This window comes from Hyaena hyaena, unplaced genomic scaffold (assembly GCF_003009895.1).
Source record: "Hyaena hyaena isolate Hyena2069 unplaced genomic scaffold, ASM300989v1 scaffold_666, whole genome shotgun sequence".
Taxonomy (NCBI): Eukaryota; Metazoa; Chordata; class Mammalia; order Carnivora; family Hyaenidae; genus Hyaena; species Hyaena hyaena.
Genome location: NW_024081295.1, coordinates 496,736 through 517,505, shown reverse-complemented (window position 1 = coordinate 517,505; position 20,770 = coordinate 496,736). Strand labels below are relative to the sequence as shown.

General features: G+C 36.9%; 1 protein-coding gene across 1 annotated transcript in view; it reads right to left on the bottom strand.

Annotated features, from left to right (window-relative positions):
• PTPRC (protein tyrosine phosphatase receptor type C) overlaps nucleotides 1-20,770 on the bottom strand; it is a 123,673-nt gene that overhangs the window by 12,361 nt on the left and 90,542 nt on the right. Inside the window, exons 16-25 of the mRNA XM_039216967.1 lie at nucleotides 12,438-12,546; nucleotides 11,722-11,756; nucleotides 8,925-9,034; nucleotides 8,278-8,368; nucleotides 8,111-8,187; nucleotides 4,084-4,120; nucleotides 3,891-3,988; nucleotides 2,543-2,668; nucleotides 499-656; nucleotides 168-303 (exon numbers count right to left, since the gene is read on the bottom strand). Of these exons, the coding sequence (XP_039072898.1) occupies nucleotides 168-303; nucleotides 499-656; nucleotides 2,543-2,668; nucleotides 3,891-3,988; nucleotides 4,084-4,120; nucleotides 8,111-8,187; nucleotides 8,278-8,368; nucleotides 8,925-9,034; nucleotides 11,722-11,756; nucleotides 12,438-12,546 (977 nt within the window). The remainder of the gene's footprint in view (nucleotides 1-167; nucleotides 304-498; nucleotides 657-2,542; nucleotides 2,669-3,890; nucleotides 3,989-4,083; nucleotides 4,121-8,110; nucleotides 8,188-8,277; nucleotides 8,369-8,924; nucleotides 9,035-11,721; nucleotides 11,757-12,437; nucleotides 12,547-20,770) is intronic.

Here is a 20,770-nt window from a genome sequence, read left to right as displayed (position 1 = left end):
GGTACTTATCAATTGATTTAGTTTCCATTAAATGAAAAGAAAACTATGTTCACCCACTGTTTACAGTTGAGAAAAATGTGGATTTCTTGTAAGATCCCTATTCCTACCACAAAAAGATTTCAGTCAAAAAGGAAAAGCGAGGACAGATACTGAAGTTGAGCACATACCTCCACTTGAACCATCAGGCACCTCTGTCGCCTTAGCTTGACGACATAACCATAAACATCCACTTTGTTCTCTGCCTCCAGGCCTTCTAGCATGGCATCAATTCCAATATAAGTGCCTGTGCGTCCAACACCAGCACTGTCAAAACAACAAACAAAGTGAAGGCGTGATCATGGTGGGGAAGTGAAAAGACAACGGGAGTGAAGCAGAGGAAAAAACAAAAGTTTCTCCTCACAGACTATTTTCCAAAATAGCAATAGCCAAAGGGAAGGCTGTTTCCTAACAGCTCAAGAATTGGAACAGCCCTGGGGCCCGCTGTGGGAGTTCACGTACCTGCAGTGCACCACAATGGGGCCACTGAAGAAGTTACTGAAAGCATTCACTCTCCTCCGCAGCTTGAGAAGCAGGTGAGGGTCCTCAGGCACCCCATGGTCAGGCCAGCTGGTGAACTGAATGTGAGTCACGTCTCTTCCGGTTGCTTTTTCTTTTTTCTAGGTGAGAGGTAATATTTTCCTTGAGATGATTTTTTTTTCCAAGCAAATTACCTGATATAAATAACTGGGCGGGGGGTCGGGGGGAGAGTGTATGGGAGGGACCAATATCAAAAATTCTTCATGCAAGGTTTTCAGCCATTATTACATTTTTTTTTCCAGTTAATAACCAGTAGTTGAGGGGTCATGCAAGGGTGGCATGCAGTAATCAGCAAACAATAACTTACCAGTATAGTAAGCAAGGTACGGTAAGTTAGCGGAAACTGCTGGGAACTTTCATGTGGCCATGCCAAAAACAAACAGCAAAAACAAACACACACACCAAAAAATAGGAATGTGGGTGGGTGGAAAAAGATATAAAGTAAAGGCCATTCTCACAGCTCTTTGAAATGCTTCCACTTGGTAGGCCAGCAAATTTTCTTCATGTGAAGAAAGTTTGATTAATTGTTCCGTTAATGCTATATTTCTTAGGCCGTCTTATATTAGAAAGGTCAGCTCAGACTATAGAGAGACAACTGAGGAAAGTCAGCCCCAGACTACAGCTTGTATTTGTCCCAACTTCAAGATAATCGCTACAAGATGAGTAATTCATTGTTTTCTGACCTGGTATGAAGAAGAACCATCTACATTTAGATAACAGAAGGAACAACAAGACGGGTGATTGTAAATTTCTGATGGTAAATAATTACATTAATTAAGATTAATAATGAGACCAATTAATGCAACCAGATCTACATATTACCCATATGTACAAACGGAGCGGGGGTCTCATGCCTGAGTCCATCATGTATTTAACCATGAACTATTGATGGCAGAACCACTGTTCTACAGCCCTCTGTGGCCATAGTAGTTAGTAATGCTGTGGGAACATAAGAAGGCCTTGGGAGAAATGTACAATTGAGAGAAGTCTTTTCTGCATCTTTAAACAGTTTTAAGATGTATTCACATACCATAAAATTCATTCACCTGAAGTATGAAATTGTTTATTATATTCTCAGAGTTGTACAATCATCACCACTATCTGATTATAGGACATATTCATTACCCACTCCCAAAAGAAACCCTTACTGGTTACAGCCATCCCTCTTCCTGCTTCCCCTTGCTCAGTTCCAAGCAATCCTAACCAGCTTTCTGACTCCATACATTTGCCTATTCTGGGGATGCCTGGGTGGCTCAGTCGGTTAAGTGTCTGACTCTTGATTTGGGCTCAGGTCATGATCACGCAGTTTGTGGGTTCGAGCCCCACATTAAGCTCTGCACTGGCAGTGCAAAACCTGCTTAGGATTCTCTCTCTCTCCCTCTGTCCCTCCCTACTCTTATCTGTGTGTGTGTGTGTGTGTGTGTGTGTGTGTGTGTATCTCCAAATAAATAAACTTTTAAAAATTTGCTTATTCTGGAATTTTTCATAAAAACAGTATCCTAGAATATGTGTGAGGACCTCTCTTTTAACTATTATCTAAGGCCTCACTTTTTTTTTTCCGAACTAACATTTTATCTTTACCTCGTAGTACTTTGTATTTCTTAAAGTAATCTTTAATTGTGCCATTTGTATATTCTTTCCCTAATGGTAATAGCCCATAGAGAATAAGGGCCATTTTATCATTCATTTGGTAATTCAATCATTTATTCAACACAGTTAAAGAGCTCTCTTCTTTATATGTCAAGAGTCACAGCATTACAAATAAGTTTTGATATGACTTGGACAAATAGTACTTTCACCAGTGATTTAACTTGACCTTGTTGGCTTGTGTTCTAACCCAACTCCTCCCGCAGGCTGTTAAAAATAATTTTTCTTAGATATAATTTCTCACATTTAATTCCATAATTGTATTTTTAGACAAACCAAATGAAAATTGTAAAAAAAACATGTGATAAAACAAACTCACGTTTGTAATGTTCAACTTCTGAATGATATAATCGGGACATCTTTTGTGCTCGGTGATCTTTACAACAACATCTCCAAAAGCCCGTGTGCCCTCTTCCATGGAAGGCCAGTATTCTGCACACTTGTTCTGTATTTTTAATTAAAAATATTAATAATTTTTGTTTTTCACTTAAACAAATTTATTTACTAAAACTCTTTAAAAAACAGAACAAAAATTATTCATCTGAAATTCTCAAAATATTCATGTATTCTCCTTTAAGTACATATACACCTAAAACTGTGATGCTTGAAATGTATTCCATTTCCCATTAATGGTCCTGAAAGATTTCCTTCATACTACGTAGCCAGAGGATGATCTTCCCAGGCTCAGCTGCATATTAAAAGGAGATGTGCTCGGTTGTCAGCAGAAATGATGTGGTTGCATGTGGTTAATTTCAGGCAGGAAGATAGGGAGGCTTTCATGCTTCCTAAAGTCCCATTACATAAATTGCCACCTATCTGCCCAAGCACAGTTTTTTTTCAAGTATTCACATATACTTGTGAAATTATTTCACTGCGATGTACTAACCTTATAACAATAGTGCAAAGAAATAGGACTCAAATGTAAGTCCAGCAATTAAGCAGAAACACTTAAATTTTATTCATTTATACATCTATTTAGGTATGGACACAATTTATTTTTCTACATGTATAAAAAGTTCAAGTCAAGTGTCATACCGATTAAAATAGAGAACTGTCTGTTTTAGTCATCCAGCACATATATGTGTTTTTGTTTTTGAAATGTGATTCAAAACTCTCTTTTCCTAACCCCAACCTTTTTTTTTCTAATAGTTTATTGTCAAATTAGTTTCCACATAACACTCAGTGCTCATCCCCACAAGTGCCCTCCTCCATGTCCATCCCCCCTCCCCCCCACATCCATCAGTCCTCAGTTTCTGTCAGCATTCAAGAGTCTCTCATGGTTTGCTTCTGTCCCTTTCCCCCACCATTTCCCTCCTTCTTCTCCCCCTTGTTCCTCCGTCAAGTTCCTCCTAATCCTCCTATACGTGCAAACATATGATATTTGTCCTTCTCTGCCTGACTTATTTCGCTCAGCATAACACCCTCAAGGTCCATCCATGTTGCTACACATGGCCAGATTTCATTGTTTCTCATTGCCATGTAGTATTCCATGGTATAGATAAACCACATCTTCTTGATCCATTCGTCTTTTGATGGACACTTAGGCTCTTTCCATGTTTTAGCTATTGTGGAGAGTGCTGCTATGAACATTGGGGTACATGTGCTCCTATGCATCAGCATTTCTGTATCCCTTGTCCTAACCCCAACCTTTAACCTATGAATCTTACCCTGTTTCCTTCTTCACATCGAGTGACCATGACAATGACTGTGGCTTTCTGTTCCCAGATCATCCTCCAGAAATCATCAACAGTTTCATCCCTGGGACCTAGGAAGTAAATAAACACAAACTGATAAGAAATATCTTCCTAAAGTGTTATGAAACAATTTTCAAGAATAATTTTAGACTATCAGATAAATTACCTTGGGCAGCAATGTATTTCCTGGGTTCTTTGAAGCCCTGTTCAAAAAACACACAAAGATATATCATTTACGGAACACTCAATTATTTATTTATGTGCAAAAGATCATGAGTTAGAGGAAGTTAATTTAGAACCACCATCTCTTGGTTGTGGATTTCTCTGGACATTTTCAAATCATAAGGGGCATTTTATTAACTCATGGTCACCCTTTAAACTGCATCAAATGTGTTAGCACTCACAAATAATATTCATGGCCTTCATGTGTCTTTGCTATATATCCAAAACAATTTTGAAAACTAGACTTCATTCTCATCTGGGATGGTGTAGCCATTTACAAAAGTAATCCAGACATTCTTGTATTTTATGTCCTGGCAACTCTTAGAGCATTGTCTGTTAGCCCTATATTTGCTTTTGGGACTTTACTCAGTTTCTTTCAATAAATCATTGTGAAATTATCCTCAAACATCTACCTTTTAACTAGCTCTGGGATAGACCACCAATTCCCTAGACTCCTTTTCTGTCATTGTAGATAAGAGAAAGAGCGACTTTAATTTAATTACCTACAGTATTTGCTTTCTCCACTCCTATTACCAAGGCAAAGAAGGAGAACAGAGGCAAATAAGAGATTGTGCTAATTTCTTCCAAATTATCTCATATTCCTTAAATTCACCTCAACAATCAGAGAAGCCCTTCAGAGAGATAACCTTTGCCCATGAGATGAAATATTGTTACGTTGGCTACAAGAATTCAGGATTAATATTAGTAACTTCTTGAAACTTCTATCTCATGACATAGTATTACTTATACATTAACTCATTCAACACTTATTTATTGAGGGGCTACAACATGTCAAGTACCTATCTAAAAGCTGAGACACACTTTTCAGGAGCTCTTAGCTCTGCTGGAGACAAATAAGTAAAACTCAATACCATAATTCCCACATATATATGAATAGAAAATATTAAGGTTTTTTTTAAGAGATTATATAAATCTTTATACAATCTGCTCCCAATTATTATACTTTGAAAAACAATGTTTGGAAGAAACACTATATACTGAAATAAAGTTTGTCAATGCTAATTGTGAAAGCCTACAGAAGTCACCTGCAGAATTGGTTAAGAGGTCAAAACTACGACACAGTACTAGTAATTATCTTTAGACTATGACCTCACATTTGTAAGTGTTGCTTGTGATTATAAACAAGCCTTTTGAGGATCATATTAAAAAGGAATGAAATAGGAAATCGTATTGTGAATATCACGAGCACATGTCATTTATTGCTTGGGATCGAGCTTACAAGAACAACAGTAAGCAAGTATACAAAAAGTGTCATGTATCAAACAAAGTTGATGGAAGGTAGGACATTAGTACAGGTTAGAGTGATGTCTCTACAGACAGAATACTTGAGAAGAAAAGGCTTAGCCCTGCTTCTTTTGCAAAAATGTTGAAGATGCATGTTTCATAAATGATCCAAGTAAAAAATATTTTTAAATGTCGTTTTCATTTTACAGAATATGCATGTAGTGGATTGAATAACATTTTACAAAAACTCACATCTACTCAGATTGTCAGAGTGTGAGTTCATTTTCAAATAAGGTCTTTGTGGAAGATGAGGTTATACCCTTCTGAGGTTGGGCCCTATATCTAATAACTGCCATCTTTTTTTTAAAATGTTTTTTTAAATTTATTTTTGAGAGAGTGAGAGAATGAGTGGGGCAGAAGCAGCGAGAGATGGAGACACAGAATCTGAAGCAGGCTCCAGGGTCTGAGCTGTTAGCACAGAGCCTGACATGGGGCTCGAACTCATGGACCACTATCATGACCTGAGCAGAAGTGGTAGGCTCAACCAAGTGAGACACCCAGGAGCCCCAGATGACTGTTGTCCTTATAAGAGAAAGGAGACACAGGGAGATAGAATCATACGGGGAAGATCTTGCGATCATGGAAGCACATTCGAGGGTGATACAGGCACAAGCCTAGGAAGGCCAAGGATTGCCAGGAGCCACTGGAAGCTAGGAGAGGCAAAGAGGGATTTCCCAGACCCTTCAGAGGGAGTATGTCTCTGCTGACACCTTGAGTTTGGACTTCTTGTCTCCAGAACTTTGAGAGAATATCTTTATGTTGTTGTTGTTGTTGTTGTTTAATTAATTAATTTATTTATGTGAGACAGAGAGACAGCATGAGCAGGGGAGGGTCAGAGAGAGAGGGAGATACAGAATCTGAAGGAGGCTCCAGGCTCTGAGCTAGCTGTCAGCACAGAGCCGCACACAGGGTTCGAACCCACGAACTGTGAGATCATGACCTGAGCCGAAGTCAGACGCTTAACCGACTGAGCCACCCAAGCACCCCACCTTTATGTTGTTTTAAGTCATCTTGTTTGGGGCACTCTGCTATGTCAGTCCTAGGCAACTAATACACCATCTAAATAAATAAATAAATATACAAATATGATTTAACAGTTTTACCTTCTCCATTAAAAATGTATATATTCAAGTAGATTGAAATAAGCAAACCTCAGTTTCAATTCTTTTTCTTTAAGAAAAGTTTGTAAATTACCATATAGCATAATATATAATTTGTCTACTATTTGTCAAGAAATTTTTTTGGCACTCTTCATATATTGCTGGTGGAATGTAAATCGGTATGACTCCAGTGGAAGACCATTTGGAATTATCTTTTAAAATTGCAAATGTATATTCTCTTTGACCTAGCTTTTCTTCTTTTAGGATTTTATCCTACACATACTAAAACCCATTGTAAAATAATGAGTCAAAATTTTTCATTGAACCATTGTTTGTAACAGAAGATTAGAAAACACATTTAATGTCCATTAATGTGTCCATTAATGTTTTAGTTTAATAGGCACTTATTAACTAAATCACAATGCAGCTCTACCATGAATGGCTTATACATTATAAAAGATGTAAAATGCTCTATGTCCACGATCAGCAAACTACCATTTATGTTGGATTAAAAAAAAAAAAAAGAGTTTGGAATGCATTGTGTATTTTCTATGGAAGTTGTGGCCACTAAACTTTAGAGCTAAGTAGTTGTGACAAAAATAGTATGTCCTGGAAAACTTAAAATATATGTTGCCTGGCTTCTTATAGAAAGGATTTGCCAACCCATATTCTTGTAATAATATTACTATAAGTATATTATTAATTCTTATAATAATATTATTGTAAGTATATATATTATGGTAAGTATAAGTCTTTATTGCATCATTTATATATAGTACATAAGTTTACAGGTTTTAAAGCATGGCACAGAAAGATGTGAATATTATGTTAACATTTTTGGATAAAGAAGAAGAACAAATATTGGTGTTTCTGGCTGGATCAGTAAGAAACAATATAGAAGTTACCTTGTGTGGTAGGTGGAGGAATTGGGCAAATGGTGGATTGGGTGGAAAGAAGGTTTGTTTTCAGTCTCTCTGTTTTTACATTGCTTATTTTTAAAAAATGTGTTATGCAATTATAATAAATAACATTTTAGAATCTTTTGGATAAATTAATCATATGCAACATTTATTTTTCGATAAATATGATGAACAAATGACTCAGGTTAATGAAGAATAGCTCTGCTGAAATGCAATGTTTTATAACCAAAGCACAACAGTTTGGAGTCAGGTAGACCTGAGCTTGAATCCCAATTCAACCTTTTACTGATTGAACAAGGGTAACTAATTAACCAGATTCTCCCTGTCCTCACCTCTACAGTGAGCATGGTGCACATGGTCGGGGCAAATGTCTGGCTCTTATGAGAAATACATATGAAGATCATGTAGTTTAATATCCAACACATAGTAGGCACCAGAGTACTTTAATTGTTAGTATCATTTTCGGTAAAAATAATTCTATAATATAGATAGTATGACTAACAAATAATAAATAACTAAATAACTATTCCTACAGATAATACTGATTTTGTTGTTTATGTAAGTGACATTAGGAGTTTACTTCAAACTACTTCTAATAATATTTCTAAAATTTTGCCATGGCAAAGAAAGATGCATTTTTACTCACATCAATATAGCTGGCATTTATATAATTTGACCCTGCATCTCCATTTATATCAGAGAGTTCAACACGGTTATAATCATCTGTTCAAAGAAAAGAAATATAAATAAGTGAAATAATGAATAATCAAATAGCCTAAATATATGGAAATCCAATTCTCAGTGAGTACTTACAAGGAAGGATGTCAACATAACGATTTTTGTTCTGGTTAAAGGGTTTTCGAGCATCCTTGATAGAAAACTTGCTGAATACCCGTGGAATGCTCTGAAAAACATAAAGATCCTTTGGGTCACAGCAGTTCCAGAAAAATAATTTTCCCCTTACCCCTTACCATTTTGAGCAAATGAGACATCCTGGAACATGTTTCTTTTAGGTTGATGAACAAGTTGTATGGAGTAAATGAAATTAACATTATTAGGAATCATGCAACAAAACACTTAAAATGAATAATAGGCTACATTGAGAATAAAACTTACCAGTGAGAGCAAATTCAGAATTAATCACCTCTTTAAAATTCATTTAAAAACACGTACTTGGATAATTACCTGGACTACAAGTACAAAACCAGCCAAATATGTTTTGTGACACAATTTCATAACTAATAATGACACACTAATGAATTATTTTGAAATATATACTAGTTTCATGACTATGAGTATCTCTTCTGGTCCATAAGTACCTACTGATAATATCTGCTTTGACTAGGTTGCAGTAATACTTAAGATAAATTATAAAGGCAAATCATTATAGAATACATTTAAAATGGAGTTGTCCTCATAATTGAGTAAATTTCTCATCATGTATCAAGAGAAGCACACACCTGAAATTCAGCCAGAAACAGTCTTCCTTCATCAGCAATCTTCCTCTTATAAGTTTCCAACAAAATATCTGCATGGATTGGCTCCACACTCATAAGTTGTTTTTCATCATCTTTAAACATATTAAGGATTCATGACTAGGGTTATGTCCATCTTTCAAGTGTTCATACAAATTTCATTAAATTTATAGCTTGGATTAATCCTTCACTTCTTCTCTTCTCACACATACTACCTGGAAAGTCTCAGTCACATACAAAGATTCACCTTTGACTCCTAAACCTTGTGTTCCAGCCCTCTTCTGGGCTTTATATTAACTTTTCAGACTATCTCCCAGATTTTCCATACGGTTATCCCAGATGTACCTCAAAGTCAAAATGCCCATGGCAAAAATCATTTTTCCTTTACTCTAGTATTTCAAATCTCAGTAAACAAGATCACCATTCACAAACTAATTTACGATGCAAACTTCCACAGTTATACAAGATTTCTCCCTCCCTCTCCACATCCAGTAGGTTACTGGGTACTTTCCATCCCTTCTGCCAGTGCTCAGGTGCAGGCAGGCTTCCACATCCTTGTAACTACATCTTCCTAACTCCTCTCTTATCTCTAGTGTTTCCCATACTGATTTGTCTTTGAAACTGCTACAAATTAGTCTTCTGAAATACAAATGAGAGCATGTAACTTTACTTGTTAAAAAAAATCTAATACTATTATTAGTGTTTCATTGACTAAATGCTAAAGTTTGAATACATAATGTTATATAACAGTTACCATACTTATTTATCTATATTATAGTTACTATTTTTTCCTTTCATTATTTCCCTGTTTAAGTTATCATGAAATTTTGGGGGCACCTGGGTGGCTCAATCTGTTAAGCATCTGACTTTGGCTCAGGTCATGATCTCATGGTTCATGGGTGAGAGCCCCGAGTCAGGCTCTGTGCTGACAGCTAGCTCAGAGCCTGTAACCTGCTTCAGATTCTGTATCTCCCTCTCTCTCTGACCCTCCCCTGCTCATGCTGTCTCTCTTTCTGTCTCAGAAATAAATTTAAAAAAATAATTAAAAAAAAGTTTTTAAAAAGTTATCATGAAATTTTGTAAACAGACAAATAAGAGAATATGATTAATATCCTTATACTCAGGATTCAGTTTAATTTGCTAATCCCTTTACACTAAGCTACTAACAAATCATTTTCATTTTTTATGCCTCCTTCATAAGTGTTATGAAACACTTTATATGCTACCCTTGCTTAATAGCTTACTAAGGAGTAAAAATACATATTAACCGTAATTGTGTATGGCTCCTAAAAAGCAACAGTTTCAGAAGATTAAGAGAATATAAACTGCCTCCCCCTCGTAAAAAATATGTTTCTGCTATTCATGTCAATGTTCTCCATCACATGTGAAAGAAGATGTCCATTAAGGTTGCATATTTATCTTACTGCCTTCAGAAATTTTCATCCAAATACAGTTATCAAATTGGCCATGTACAGTCACTTCTTTGGGTTGTTGGGAATCTCTGGTATTCATTCATTCTGAACTCAGGGTCACCTTTGAGGTTTTATAGGGTTTGGGTAAGTTTTAATGCATGCCAATGGACAATTAGTATGAACTTTGAGATAAAAAGTCTTCTTTGACACTCCCTAGTCTGCCCTGACACCTCAAAATTGATTCCTCTTCTCTGCTCAGGTACTTGTTACTCTGTGCTCTTCATTTTTCCCTCAGGCTATCCAAACTAATCCTCAGAACATTTCTTCTCATTCATGTATGCATTCATTGACGTTTATTGAATTCCACATACTCACATAGGTACTGGGGATAGAGCAGGGAAATGAGGAAAAAAAAAAAAAAACCTTCTTACTTTTGCATCTCTAACTTACATTCTAGTCAAGGGAAGATAGTTAATAAACAAATAAAATATTTAATGCAAAATCGAGTAGTGATACATTTTGGAATGGAAAATAAAGTCAATGAGAAGTTCCAAAGAACCAATCCTAAAGCTTTTGCTTAATGATTTGGTACCTGCTTTTGCAGAGGGAAACCTTTCAGAGATAAGTTAAAATAAGACAGAAGTGTTCTTACATTTTTCCCGTTTTGAATATGAGGAGACAAATCATTTTATTATTGTAAACAATTTCAATCTTTACCTCTGTCCCCTTTAATAGATCAAAAATCACATTTAAAAAATAAAGAAATAATGTGAAAGTTGAAAAAGAAGAGGAAAATGGGGAATTTCTTTTCCTCTCTTAAGTCAAATTGCAATCTTTTGTCATGTCCTTAAATGAGCCTTTTGTGGAAACAGCCACTACCCCTCCCTTGCAGGGAGTTGAGCACACTTACTACTTCTATCTCTATATGACTTTTCATCTGTTTTTCCACTCCCTCATTTGTTGGTCTAATGTGTCCCCACAATCCTAAATGACTTAGAGGCCAGCCTTTGCCACTCACAGTCTTCTATCTTCTATCTTTCTCTAGAAACATACACATTCAACCACTATGGCATTTACCAAATTGTTGTCATATTTGTCAATATTTCTCTCTTCCTCTATTGGATTTTCAACCCTTTAAGAGCAGAGTCAGTGGCTGATCACTGTCATATATTCAGCGCTGGCACAATAGTTGGCATGCACTGGGACATCCATAGTACTTACTGATTGAATAAATAGGTAAACGAATTTAAGTTTCATTATTGTATCAACAGAGGAAGTCTAGGTTAGATAAAAAATGTTGAATTCTTACTTAAAATGAATAGACTCAAATATGAGAGAGGTATTCATCAGTAAAAAGTTTGTATACTTACCCCTTTCAACAAGTTCCTGCTGTTCATCTATATCACTGTGAAAATAAGAAACACGAGTGTATTTTTTAAGAAACATAGAATTCAGTTGGGATTCTATTTATAGTTAATGAATGTATTCAATAAAGGAGGGAAGGGAAGCAGGGAGGATAAAGAGAGAAGAAAGGAGAGGAGGAGGGGAGGAATGAGGATTGGGGAAGAGGAAGGAGATGGGTAGGGAAAGGAAGAAAGAATGAAGGAGAGAAGAGGAGAGGAGATGGAGGAGAATGGGAGGGGAAGAAAAAAAAAAGTAAGAAATCAGCCAAGGGTTTCTGCTAAACTCAGATAAGTGATTAAATTATTTTATATTAAAATTCTTGTTTTGCATAAAATGTAGTTGTTCCTGGCCAAAGAGGTACATATACTTCCCTAGATACTTCTTTCTTTTCTTTTTGCCTCTACCATTTCTACATTCTTTTAACCCATTTTGAACTAAAAGAATAAATACATATTCTTTCCTATGTTATTATTTTAACAAATCTATAGCAGTATTAGTCAGTGTAGACAATATTACTATTTACTGCAAACCAACAAGACCTCAAGAAGTTTTTGATCAAAAGTTCCCTGATGAACTGGACTTCATTCTACTTACTCTTTACTTAACTGGTTATAAACTTGCCTCATAGACAGATACTTTCATCATTATTACTACTATTTTTCATTTTGAAATCAACTCTTACCTGGATCTTTTGTTGCGCAGGTCATAGATTTTGTAGAGAACAAAAAGCAGGGCTAGGAATGTCACAATGATCAGAAATACCAGAAATCCAATCAGTGCTTTAGAATTATCTAGATACAAAACAACACACGAAGAGAGACTATTATGTCAAATACTTTGCTGGGTTCTTTGAATAATCACCTTTAAGGTACTTTGATTTCTAATATGTTCATGTCTTTTGAGGCTTTCAAAAATTGAATTTTTAGAATGAAACCAAACACAATAAATTCCTGATATTGTAGTTTGCCTCTATTATTCAAAACAAATAAAAACATCTTATATTTTAAGAAAGCAATCAGAATATAGAAGAGAAACTCTCCTTTCTTCCACAAAAAAAACTATTCTTTTATGTGATCCTATCACTTCGATTTATTCTCTTTCTTTCACTCATTCCATTTTGAAGGGATCAGAGAGGGAATCTAGCTATTATAAATCTCAGAGAGAAACTCATATGGTTTAACTTTATGTGCATAAGTGGATAGCCTCCCAAAAAGATCAGAAAGTCTTCTGTCCCACACAAACTTTCTTACCTACTCATTGAAGTATAAAAGCAATTAATGGAGGGACAAAATCGTTTCATTCTACCATTAGGATTCCTTATCCTCATGTAAATGTTCACCAAGGTTTAAGGTGAAACCACACCCTTTCCTGGAGAAAGGGCAGAGAAAAGACAACATACTGGGAATATCCTTTGCCCTGTATTAATATCTCTTACTTTTCATATACAAAGGGCAGAAAGAATGCAGTGAAATTAGGGCTTCACTTCTGGAGATCAACTGCTTAGGTTCTAAATTCTATCTCTACCACTTCCTAAGTGGCGCCTTGGCTAGAATCTTCATTATTTTTGTGACTCCATTCCCCATTTCCAAAAATGAGGCTAAATGAGTTGATTTACAGTAAACACTGGCACGGTGTCTAGGATATATAAGGACTAATTACTCACTATTAAAAAAAAATAGTTTTGAGTCTCACTGTATGCCAAACACCGATTGAGTTACTTAAGACACCTTGGAGAGCAAAACAAGGATCCCTGTCCTCATGGAACCGACCTGCTGACATGAAGACACTTAACAATGCACACAACAAATAAGCAAGTGGTAAAGTTGGTTAGAAGATGATAAAGACTTGAGCAGGTAAGAGAGTTAGCTAAGCAGATATCTGGAGGCTGCATGTTTGAGCAGAGGAAGGGTAGGGCAAGAACCCAAAGGTAGGAGCATGTCTGGCATGTCCAAGGAATAGTAAGAATGCCCCTGCAACTGAAGTGGAGCCAGTGAAGGGTGAGTAGCTAGAGCTGCCACCTAAGAGTATGACAGGGAGAGGGGAGAGGCAAGGGCCAGATTGGTGGGGCCTTGAAGTCATGTTAATGATACATTATTTTTTTATGTAAACAGGCAGCACTTGCAGGATTTTTGGGCAGAACAGGAATATACTCTGACTATGCATTTTACACTCATTTATGACTGCTTGTTGAGAATGCCATAATCCAGGCAAAATATGACAGTGGTTCATATCAGGTTAGTAACTCTAGAGTGAGGAGAAATAGTTACATGAAGTTATAATTAATGGACATGAGGAAGATTGTGGGTACAGCGGAGAACAGGAGCTCCCTTTTGGATCTGTGAGTTTGAAAAAATAGACATCCAAGTGGAGATGCCAAATAGGAAGCTGGATGTGCAAATCTGGAACTCTGATACCATAAGTCTTTCAAGAAAGAGTTTAGGACGGGACATAAATTTTGAGTATCTTCATCATGGAGCTGTTATTTAAGGCTCTAAGATTGAATAATTCACCCAGAAATTAAAATTATAAAGGAAAGAAATACCAAGACTAAGTCTTTGAACATTCCAATATTAAAAGCTTAGAGCGGAAAGATAGAACCAGGAAAGGAGACTAACAAGTGAAATAGGAAGAAAATCAAGAGTGTGTACAGGAAGCCAATTTAAAAGGAAGTATTTCAAGGAGGAGGGGGTAATCAACTATGATGAATGTTGCTGATAAGTCAAATTCAATGAGGACTGAAAGTGACCTTTTGATGTAGTATCAGAGAGGGCATTGTTGAATTTGACAAGAGTAGCTTCAGTGAAATAAGCAGGCCCAAAAGAAAAATAGCAGAAGAACCAGAGACAGTCAAAATACAAATCTCTTTCATAGAGCTTTACTGTTGGGGTGTGTGTGTGTGTGTGTGTGGAGATGAAACAGAGTGGTGGCTGAAGAGGAAATAGTGTCAAAAGAAATATTGTCGTTGTTGTTTGCTTTTAACAATTGCATACTAATTAGACTTCTCTAGCACAAAAGGGAAATAATGATGCAGGAGAGGAAAAAAAAAAGCTGTTGGATCTGAGTATTGGGTGGTTGATGGGATCAAAGCATTCAAGAATAATTTCAAGAGTGATCATAATGATTGATTATGAATTTACATTGTAGATGGACATCAAGGGGATGTAGAGTAATGCACCAGTGTTAAATATTGCTACTAGAGTTTGCTATGGTTAATGTAGATAGGAAAGGAATTGATCTTCTTACTATTTTAGATGAGGAAATTGAAATTCAGTCATCCTAAATCATGTTTTTCAAAATTTTTTAACTTTTATTTACTTTTGAAAGATAGAGAAAGAGTACGAGCAGGGGAGGGGTAGAAAGACAGGGAGACACAGAATCTGAATACACCTATTTTCTTTTCCTTCTGAATCGGCTTTACCCACTGTTCAATGTAGCCATTGACTACATTGACTGAGATAAAGGTAGAAGTGAGGTACGCCTAGTGTTTAAACCCTCTGGAGAGATGCTACACACTCTCTTCTCCAGGTGGCTGTATGGATGTTGGCAGCCATAGCAAAACTTGAAGCCATATATGAAAAATGCAAACCCTATGTCAGTCAGCCTGAAGTTTTGAATGAATATGTAAAACAGGGGGCGCCTGGGTGGCTTAGTTGGTTAAGCATCCGACTTTCACTTAGGTCATGATCTCACGGTTCGTGGGTTCGAGCCCCACATCGGGCTCTGTGCTGACTGCCAGCTCAGAGCCTGGAGCCTATTTCAGAGTCTGTGTCTCCTTCTCTCTGACCCTCCCCTGCTCACACTGTGTCTCTCTCTCTCTCTCTCTCTCCTAGAAATAAATAAAAATATTAAAAAAAAAAAAAGAACCCCACCACCTACATGCACACAGACACCTACCAATTGGTATAGGGTAAGAAATAAATTTCAGTTCTGTTATGTCACTGGGATTTGGAGGTTTATCTGTTAAAGCATCTGTCATTACATTAATTCATTGGTACTTCTCATTCATCCCATTCTTACTGTGCAAGTGCTATGTGTCTACACTAGCATAGTCTCTAGGGATCCAACAGAATATAAGGCGTGAGAAGTTACCAGTTCTAAGGAAATCTTCATTCTTTTGGGGGAACGGGAAACAAATGCTAAACAAGTAAACCAACAAATAAAATAATTATGTATTTTCCTTGGATTTATGAAAAAGTGAGTAGGGTGGAAAGAAAGTAAGGGGAACCTATCTACATGTTCAGTAGCAGTCTTCTTGACCATGAGACTTTCTATAACCTGAAAGATGGAAATGACACAGCTAAACAGACAGCTGCCAGAGACAGGGTGCCTCATGTTCAAAATGTCTGTAACTGGAAATCTTAAGAGTCTGAATATAGAAAATTAATTTCAAATAGAGACTAGCAGATGTTGGACTTGAGTTTGAATTCTGGCTCCACCATTTTTTTTGACTCATAACAGAAGATAAATTGATTGAATTATCTAAGTTTAATTTCCTCATCTATAAAATGGGAATGATTTTTTTCTTATTTAAAAGGATATTGTGAGGCTATATGGGTTGTATTGAATACTTTAGAGAAGAAGTTCTTATTGCAACAGACTTCCAAAATGACCCAATGTGTTTTTCTCAAATTCTTTTCACTAAAATTATCAATATACCCGTGATTAGTGGCAGATATATTGATTGACATGATTGTTTCCAGAATTTGTGGATAAAAACCTCATCAAAGGGGCAATCATCTAAACTCATCTACCTCAAGTAAATTACTAAAATGAAAGCACGTTACTAGAAAAATAGAACACCTTGAACTGAGGTTTTGCAAGAAACTGCCCCAAATGACTATGAGTAAGCATTCCAATCGATAGCAATTAATTTGGGTTGGTTCTACAGAAACATTAAGTAGCCTTGATAAACTTATTAATGATAAAACAACCAAGCCTTCAGATTTATCTCATGACCTAAGAACACATCTCTCTCCCTTCTTTCCAGGAACTCTGCTAGTTTAAAGACCTGACAGTGGCATAGACCCATAATGCCAGCTAGAATGGGAGAAGGGAAACTAGAGTTAGAAAGATTTCAGCAAGTTTTGGAAGGTGGAGAACAAAGGAGAGAAAGCCAACACCAAAAGACCATACTGCATGGGATCTATACCAGTTACCAGGAATGCTTGAGTCTCAAATTTGGAGGCACATATACAGTGGAAACAAATCATAGGACCATAAATGGTAGTTGAATGTCTAGTTACAGAAAAATGAAATACCCCTTGAAAAGACCCTTGAGGAAGCAGACAGAAGTTTATTCTCTGAGAAAATTAAATGGAATAGGTTAAGAGACCCAACGTAATTTCAGACTCAGAACAGAGCAGGGATGAAGCCCAGGACTGAAATTAAGAGGGCAAAGTCTACGTCTGCCTATGAAATAGTTGGACACCTGTCCCTCTGCCCTACTGTGGGAAGAACCATTTCTCCCACACTGTAACCCTACTACAGGAAATAGTACATTGATTAATTTCCAGAGATAATAAATGGTACTGGAGAAAATAAATCATAAATAATACAGGGAATCTCCTCAGTCAACAGCCTCTCTAAGAGCCACAGAACTTCTAATCAATCTTCTCTATTGTCTCGCTATAACTTTGATCAAACTGCTGGTAAGAACCAAACTGTCAAAGAACCCCTCAACAATAAAAGGAGGATTCCAAAATAATAATTTGACTTAGGAGTTCAAAAATGTGACCAACGGGAGCTCCAGAAGGACTTACAGGAACGAAAAGAAAATGGAGTGAAAAAACATTTCTCAGAGGTAGAAGTCTCCAGGTCACAAAGTCCAATAGTATACAAGAAAAGAAGTGAACAAGACTCATGCAAGACCAAGAATAAAGAAGAAAGCCTAAAAGTCCCCAAGAGAAAAAAAAAAACTATGATAATACAGAAAAGAATGAGAAACAGGATGGCATTTGAAAGGAATGATGGATGCAGGAGAACAAAACAGAAATACTTTTTCAATACTAGATTTTTTAAAATGTTTTATTTATTTCTAGGAGAGAGAGAGAGCGCGTGAGCAGGGGAGGGTCAGAGAGAGAGGGAGTCACAGACTCTGAAGCAGGATCCAGGCTCCGAGCTGGCAGTCAGCACAGAGCCCGACGCGGGGCTCGAACCCAGGAACCGCAAGATCATGACCTAAGCGAAAGTCGGACGCTTAACCAACTAAGCCACCCAGGCGCCCCTCAATACTGGATTTTTAAACTTGGAATTCTATGCCAGGTCAACGTAGGGATCAAGTGCGGGAGTAGAATTAAAGCATTGCATTTTTGAGTGCACGAATTAGAATACGTTCTTCTTACACTAGAGAATATATACCGGTAATTTTTTTTAAAACAAATGGGACTCAGATGTAGCAATTCTAAAACAGGAAAGTAATGAAGGAAAATTTTACCACAGCAGCTAAGCTGTACACCTAGGTAGTCCAAATCAGTACAGGAAGAAAGGGGCCCCAGAAGCTCTCTCAGGAATGTTGTCAAAGCGAGGATAATGAAATCTTATGCTCAGCGATCCATTTCTAGTAGGTGTATTCTTGGCAAGTCACAACCCGAGACTTTGCCTGGTGAAGACATTACTATAACAAGTCATTCTATCATTTGCTTCTTATAAAAATGCTATTGTGAGTGAAGAGTCAATAAAATTTTTTCTGCTTTATGGAAAAGGGACCATGGGATAACACTCTAGCTCCACTGACATGGAAATCTAATAAAAGTGGAATATTAGCTGTGTTCCTAGGCAACGTCACCAATGGTGAAAATGATCCCTGATTGCTAAACTGCATCTAGACAGGAAGGTGTATGTATGATCTACAGTGTCATGGTGGAAGCCACAGTTTAAGGTCTTCCTGAGTGGAGTAATGCAGGGCACATCTTATTTCTGGGCACATCCCTTTGTCATGTCTGGAAGCTACTCTCATGTCTGGAAGCTACTCTCTATTCTAAGAAATACTGACTCCTTCCCTAACATGGGACTTCCGAGCAAGGGCAGCTACCACCCCCACACATGTGACCTGGTTCTCTGACATCTCACTTGCCTCTGGGAGGGTCACAGAACAGTTCCGGGACTGCCATGTGCACTGCTATGACTATTGCCACTCCCTTGCTGGCACACTGTGTTTCCTGTTCTGTGTCTCCCTGAGTGAACTGGTGTCACATCTGGCCTATTCAGATATGAGTGAGTGTCAAATGTCAGACTGAGTCTATGACCCCCAAGAGTAGATGCTGTAGCTAGGAGTTATCTGCATAATCAGGAAAAAAATTCAATGGAGCTGTTTTTATTGTAAGGAATTATAAAAGAAAAGTATTTATATGGAAATAAAATCAAAGCTATCTGGTTGAATTTGGTGGGCATTTACTATTAGGAGCTTTAAGGGGTCTCTGGGTGGCTCAGTCAGTTAAGCGTCCGACTTTGGCTCAGGTCATGATCTCACAGTGTGTGGGTTTGAGCCCCATGTCGGGCTCTGGGCTGACAGCTCAGAGCCTGGAGCCTGCTTCAGATTCTGTGTCTCCTCTCTCTCTCTGCCCCTCCCTGACTCATGCTCTGTTTCTCTCTGTCTCAATAATAAATAAACATAAAAAATTAGAATATTAAAATACATTAGGAGATTTTATTTAATAAATCTTAGCAGAAAGAATAGAAACTTTACATAGGACTTTGGACAGCACTTTGGAACATAAGCTTTTATATCTTTCTTCTTTTCAAAGACTTTGGAAAATAAAGCATTAACACTTGCACACAGGCATATGTGTGGAAGAGAGTAAGACCCAGACATTGCAAAGATAGCATCAGAAACTGTCTACAGTCAGGGCACCTGAGTGACTCAGTCAGTTAAGTACCTGACTGCAGCTCAGGTCATGATCTCACAGTTTGTGGGTTCAGGCTCCACACTGGGCTCTGTGCTGACAGCTCAGAGCCAGGAGCCTGCTTTGGATTCTGTGTCTCCCTCTCTCTCTGCCTCTCTCCTGCTCACTCTCTGTCTCTCTCAAAAATAAATAAACGTTTAAAACTTATTTAAAAAACTGTCTACAGTTGGTACACACAGAGACTTAAATCACTTAACTTAATTTATAAACATGCAAATGGCTAACAACCTGAAAAACTTAAAACAGTGTGTTGTCTTCTTCCTCCATAGGATGAAATTTATGGGCAATGTTAATAAATCAGACAGAAGAGCAGCTAATATCCTTTGCACATATAGAGATACTGTAACAAGAACTGAAAACAGAAATGGTGAAAAGTGGTTGCTTTGGTGACCAGGACAAGGAGTGGGGAGTGCTGACACAGAGCTGTTATTTTCATTATTATAATGACATTTAAATTTAAGAGATTTTTTCTATCTCCAACTTTATTTCAATATAAATAAAATATTTTTATAAATATATAAATATAAATAATATATTTAAAATAATAGTGATAAAAAATTAAATAGTTATCTTGTTTTTAAGCAATGATTATCTTAGCTGTAGTTAGGTAAATCAGGACAGATTTGTGTCTAACACCTGTTTCTACCAAACTTAGCTTTGAGGGACAGAATAAGATAAAATAGGTAACAGTCTCCAAAATGGTACGCAAAACAAAACTTATTTGTCAACAATCATGAAAAATGTCATAAACATAGTCATAATTGAAGTGTATACAGATATATCCTCTTACAAATTGTTTTTATGAAATCCACAATCCTTTAATAATTGAAACTCTTCATTGAATTTTAAATACTGTATTTTACCAGGGACAAAATGATGATTGTCAAAGGGAAGAGAGGTGGGGAAAGGGCAAAATGGGGGAAGAGCAGTGGGAGAGAGAAGCCTCCAGTTATGGAATGAGTAAGTCCCAGGAATAAAAGGCACAGCAGAAAGAATGTAGTCAGTGATGCTGTAATAGTGCTGTATGGTGATAGACGGTAGCTGCACTTGTGGTGACATAGGATAAATTGAAGAGAAGTTAAATCACTACATCGTACAGCTGAAACTAATGTAG